The sequence below is a fragment of the Monosiga brevicollis genome, genomic scaffold (assembly GCF_000002865.3).
Source record: "Monosiga brevicollis MX1 MONBRscaffold_2 genomic scaffold, whole genome shotgun sequence".
NCBI lineage: Eukaryota > Choanoflagellata > Craspedida > Salpingoecidae > Monosiga > Monosiga brevicollis.
In genome coordinates, this window is record NW_001865039.1 from 3253092 (window position 1) to 3258455 (window position 5364).

At 54.6% G+C, this 5364-nt stretch overlaps 2 protein-coding genes across 2 annotated transcripts in view; one reads left to right on the top strand and one right to left on the bottom strand.

Annotated features, from left to right (window-relative positions):
* Positions 1 to 929: 929 nt before the first annotated feature.
* On the top strand, positions 930 to 1704 carry MONBRDRAFT_5433 (uncharacterized protein; the record flags this gene model as incomplete). The annotated part of the gene is made up of 3 exons (XM_001742393.1): positions 930 to 1072; positions 1182 to 1397; positions 1536 to 1704. 3 exons carry the CDS (start codon positions 930 to 932, stop codon positions 1702 to 1704), a joined length of 528 nt encoding a protein of 175 aa, XP_001742445.1.
* A 1069-nt stretch (positions 1705 to 2773) lies between these two features.
* MONBRDRAFT_22571 (uncharacterized protein) overlaps positions 2774 to 5364 on the bottom strand; it is a gene marked incomplete at both ends in the record, with an annotated part of 5156 nt that continues 2565 nt past the window's right edge. The window contains 6 exons of the mRNA XM_001742839.1: positions 2774 to 3141; positions 3251 to 3448; positions 3547 to 3652; positions 3857 to 3986; positions 4676 to 5103; positions 5243 to 5318. Of these exons, the coding sequence (XP_001742891.1) occupies positions 2774 to 3141; positions 3251 to 3448; positions 3547 to 3652; positions 3857 to 3986; positions 4676 to 5103; positions 5243 to 5318 (1306 nt within the window). The remainder of the gene's footprint in view (positions 3142 to 3250; positions 3449 to 3546; positions 3653 to 3856; positions 3987 to 4675; positions 5104 to 5242; positions 5319 to 5364) is intronic.

Sequence of the window (5364 nt, forward strand, 5' to 3'; positions counted from 1 at the left end):
TTGATGAGAACGGCAGTACGGGGGATTTATTTTGACAAGGGGGAGGATCAAGGATCAAGGCATCATCTTGGGCGCACGTCAAGCCGTTTGGTCTGCTGGCCCGTCTGAGTCTGGTACACGCGCGTACGGCCTTTTCTGGTGTTGGCTCTTGGCTTGACCTCTGCCGGTGGTTCTGGGACAAAACGCGCGCCTCTTGGTATGTCATCCGCCAACCCATCTGGCAACACACCGCCGTCAAGCTGTTGAGCGACGCTTCTTCTTGGGCGCGATGCGATGCTCCGAGGCCTCAGTGGGCTTGCATTCTCCCCCTTGATCAAAGCAATCGAGTCGTTGATCTGACCCCGAGACGTGACATTCAATATGCGAGGATCTTAGAGCTCGCCAGCGCGTGTCGGCCGCTCATATTGCTCCACGTTGCTCCATTTGCGCCTTTTTTTTTAGGCCAGTCGCCTGCACCACCTGCATTTGGCCTTGTTCCCGACGCCTCCGCCTCACCGACATCAATATCACAGTTCTTCTTGACGCTCTGGTCCCTCCATCCTCCATCCTCCCTCGAAGCGGAGCAACTGACGGCTCGAGATGGCCTTGGGCTGACCCATTCTGCATCCGACACGGATGGTCCTGCTGCAGGTTTGTCTGCACCAAAGCTTGCTGACCCCCCCCGACGTTATGCCCCCTCGTCCCCCACTGTCCGCTTTTCTTGACGCCATCAAAGTCTCTCTCCCTCTCTCTCCCGTCTGAGCCCCGCCTCGCCTGATACGGCGCGACCTCCACAATGGGTGCCGCAGAATGGCCCCTTGATTGTCCCAGCAAGACTTGCACCACCTCTTTTTTTTTTTTTTGGATGGCTGCAGCCCCTACCACCCCCTCGCCATTCCTGATCTTCTCGCGTGCCACACATATTCTGAGCTCCTGGGCTTACCGGTGGCATGAGTCTGAGCAATGCCGAGGTGCTCTCCATTGCCCTCGGCCTGGTGCTGGGTGGATTCGCCCTGATTGGCCTCGGCATTGTCGCCTTCTTCATATATCAACATCACCGGCAAAGGGCCGACATCTCCACCGCTCTGTTAAGGTGAGTCAGCCGAGCCCACCACTTTGCATTCTGCGTAAATGCACCCAATTGCTACGGCCGCACCATGTCCTTTTTGCGTCACCTCACCGTGAACGCATGCCCTTCTTAGCGATGAGGAGGAGGAGGCTGCTGCACGCCAGCCTGATGACGCTGATCCGTGGGAAGTGAACATCTTGCCTGACGTTGTCACCTTGCTCAAGTCCTGCAAACTTCTCTCTTATCGTCTTATGAGCACCGTCCTTGAGGAGGCAGGGCAGTCCGATCATGAGCTCGTTACCGGCTCTATGGATGCCATCGTCGCAGCTTCCCGCCCGATTGGAGCTCGGTATGTCTCTTCCTCTGCACAACATTCCTTGCTGGGCGTTCTGCTCGTGTTTTGCAGCCGCGTTTCGCCCCCTGTCCAGCCTGGTCCACTTGATGCGCTCTAACAATCATGTCTCTATGTCACGTGTTCTCTGCCCAGAGCCAACGACGTCACTGAAAGCATGTATCATCCCGTCGACCGCACTCGGTTGCTGACCTCTGCCACGGCCCTTGTCAAGTGTATTGACGACCTCGTCTGTGCCACCAGGTACCACCACCCCCTTGCTGCTCTCATATCTACCATGACCAGTCGTGACCTGCACGAGTAAATGAATTTTCCCAAGGTTTCGACGCGCCGCCTTGCGGCCACTAAACTCTTGACCCCACCCGGCCTCGTAGAGAAAATTGCGATGCAGAGCGGTTACCCTGGCTCGATGAACTCGCCGTCGTCATTTTGCGGGACTTTAGGCGTCTGTGCATCAATGTAGATCACTGGTTCAATGTTGGCACGGCCATGCATGCAGGAACGCACTCACCCACGCGAGGGCATGTTTCCCTTTCACGAGAAGAGCCCACTATTATGGAATCAACGGCCTACTGAAACTGCTGCCCTTGCTCATCAACATGATCAAGATGTTGTTTCTATACATGCATTCTTGACCCTGGCATGAACACGGTCGAGCTCCCAACTCCCCTCTAGCCGTCATTTGTCTGCGCTCAGCAACAGACTGGGATTCTTGCGGCAAGGGTGTGCAAATGATTGGGTAGCATGTACAGTCACATGCCCTCAACCTGGTCTCAACGTTGAGCGTTGTTTTTGACCTCGAGCCCTTTGCGTTGCTACCTGCTCTACAGCTAAGCGCGCTGGTTCCATGTTATTTTGGGTATTTGAAATATTATTATGTCATGTTTTCATGTGTGGTAATTTCAGCCCTCCACCTGCGCATGTCGCATCAGTGCCGATGCCGCCTTTCAAGTGCCGTGTTATTGCTTCAGTTTAATACCTGCCCGACCTATCCACAGTTGTGCCTCACCAAGACGGATGCAAGATTTCCTTTTATTTTTTGTTTTGCCCGACTTAAGCGACTTCATTCATATCGTTTTTTTTTTTTTCTTTGCCCTCTGCAATTGAAGACCAGTCACAGAACCAAGACCGACCCTGCTACGAGCCACCCCCGCATGTGCACTCCAGTTCCCGCGACAAAGGCAAGCAAAACAATTTTAAGCAGTGCTTGCAGGAAAAAAGAAGCATACGACTATGCGCAAGATATATCTATATGCGCTTCCGGCTCGCTCACACACAAACAAGAAGACCACAGCTCACTGCAATTACAATCACAAAACAAGCCTAAGAAATCAAGAACAAAATGGGATCCACTGGATCAGACTCAAAAACACTCAGGCTTGTGCATCCTCGGCTGACTCGGAAAGCAAAAAGCGGCTTTCGCGCAGTGCCTTGAGAGTACGCAGCAGTCCCGATTTGATGAGCAAATTGTGTGATGCATGCTCAGCCCTAATGACGTCTATCAGCGCAGTCACCGTGACCAAGTCATTTGCACGTGCAGCGGCACGGAGACGCTTGTTAAGCTCCTTCAAGTGACTCAGGGACTCTGCCGCACGTGTGGGTGAGCCAGAGCTTGCAGAGGCAGTCGAGGGCGAATGAGGGCTTGTCTGCTCCGCCACCTGGTGCCGCCACTTCTCAATCAAGTTTTGCGCCACTGATCCCGCACGCTCGCCACGCAAGCGATTGACAAGGACGCCCAAATCTACGCAGAGATAGGTGCCCATCGGTTAGCATTGTCAACTCTCGCAAAAATCGATGAATGGGATAGATATCGACGCTAGACGCGTTGGTCCAACCCCGGGTCAACTTACTTGAGGCCTTTAAAGTATCCACGGTCATCTCCACAGTTGAAAGCTCTTCCAGGATTTCCAAAACACCATCCTCGTCGCCCAGTTCCACAGCTTCTACGAGGCTGCGCGCGAGTTGCTTAAGTTCGTCAATGGTAAAGTTGCCGGTGTACTCTGGCCGCTGGTCGTAGTCTTCAGTGTCTTCAGCCAAGGATCGCGGCCCTACAATGCACAAACCAAAAGGACTGTTAGCGTGGTAGCAGGGTGGGTCTTCCATCAGTCATTCTGCCTCAGAGATGGCCAAGGCTGCACTCACGCACCACAAAAAAAGGCCCAGCAGTCACAGGCCAATTCTGAGCCAGACTCCTCATCTGAACCAGCAGCCGCTTCGTGGTCGGAAGTCAAATGGCGCACATAGACCGAGCGCTGAAGATAGCGTGATGATAGCAAATAGCTACGCCGTCGAGCTGCAAGGCGCAGAATGACAAAAAGAAATAGGCAGGTGCATACGCCTGCGGTGATGGCTGCGATGCGGGTAACACCCCCTGTCGGGCACACCCGAGAGTGTGCTGAGAACCAGCACCACTCAAAAAAGGCAAATGCACCTGCCACAATCAGCCACCCGCTCACCAGGCTGCCGAGCAGCCACTCAGAAACCACGCGCGATTGTGGCGCAAGTGACACACTACCACTCCGGCCCGGGGCACGCCGGGCAGGGCTGAGCAGTGAGGTGCTCTCGGCATGCTCACGCGTATCGTCACTGGTCAACGGCATGACGACAACAGTCCAGTGTTGATTGCAAGCACGTGGCGGCCAGCCACCCCCCTCTCGCTCTCCCTCTTTTGAGTGTGATCAATCCAATGTCCGGCGTCGGCCTAGCAATCCATGGCGAACACACGAAAACAAAAGCAACCAGACCAAAGTGCTTGAAGATCCACTTTGGCAAACTGCCAGTGAAGCCTCGATCCCCCTGGGTCTCTCTGACCGGCACTGCACACTACAATCCTTGCCACCGGCCAGATGTGTTCCCCAGTCCACAAAAAAAAAAAAAAAAATTGAACACTCAAGCGTTTGTTCGCGATCACCTCCAATTTTGAAATAATTTTCTTTTGTTGACCACACACACACACACACACACACACACCACACACACACACACACTGAATTGTCTTGGATTTCGATTGCGCGATAGCTCGGTCCATTCAGGCAACAGGACGGTACCCAACCACTTGTCCCGGACAAATGGTGACCCCACAGAGGTCATGGTCAAAACAATGCACGAGAGAAAGGAGGAAGAAAAAAGTGATATAGCCGAATCTAATCATCGAGGTCAAAGAGCAAGCTTCGTGTGCCGCTATACAAGCAGAACGAGAGAAGCCATGACAACAAACGTGAGACTTGGCCAACAAGACAGGGTCTCGCTGATGCCACACAGCAGCCTTCACTTACCCGCCAAGTTGTGCCAGAGTGGCTGAGGCAGGGGCGGCAACTGGTGGCTGGCTTGCAACGGGGGGTGCTCGCACAGCCTCAGCCTCATCTTGGCGCGATTCGGGTGCCCCCGCCGGCACGGGTGCCGGCGCTTTAGAGACGGCAGCGGCCGATTCGGACGCAAGGGCAGTAACACTTGGTTCACTTGTTGTGATTGTATCCTGAGATGGCAATTCCAGCTGCTCAATGGGCGCCGCTGAAACGTTTGGCGCCGCTACCGGCCGAGGCTTTGGCTCAAGAGGGGTTGTTGGGGTGGCTGGGGTGGCTGGGGTGGCGGGCGCGGGCGGCTCGAGGAGCGTGCGCGCAGTCTGCGGAGTGAGCAGCACCAGCTCCTGCAGCCGCTCCTTTGACCAACCATGGCGCAATCGATGCCAGTCGACGGCAGGTGCCTACCGCGTCCAGCGACCAAGTGGATGTCATTGCCATAAACGTGAGCATGAAGACGTGCATCCAAGCAGGCGCTCATCAAAGGGGGGGAAACCAGGGCACTTTCGGTACGAAAAACGAAGCATGGACCGCTCGAGGTACCTTGTCAAAGGCAATCACAACGTTGTCCGCATTAGCATCGACCAGTAACGACTCTGGCGCCAAGGTCGCATCANAGCTATGTGAACAGAAATTGCGTCCAGATTAGTCAACACACATGTACA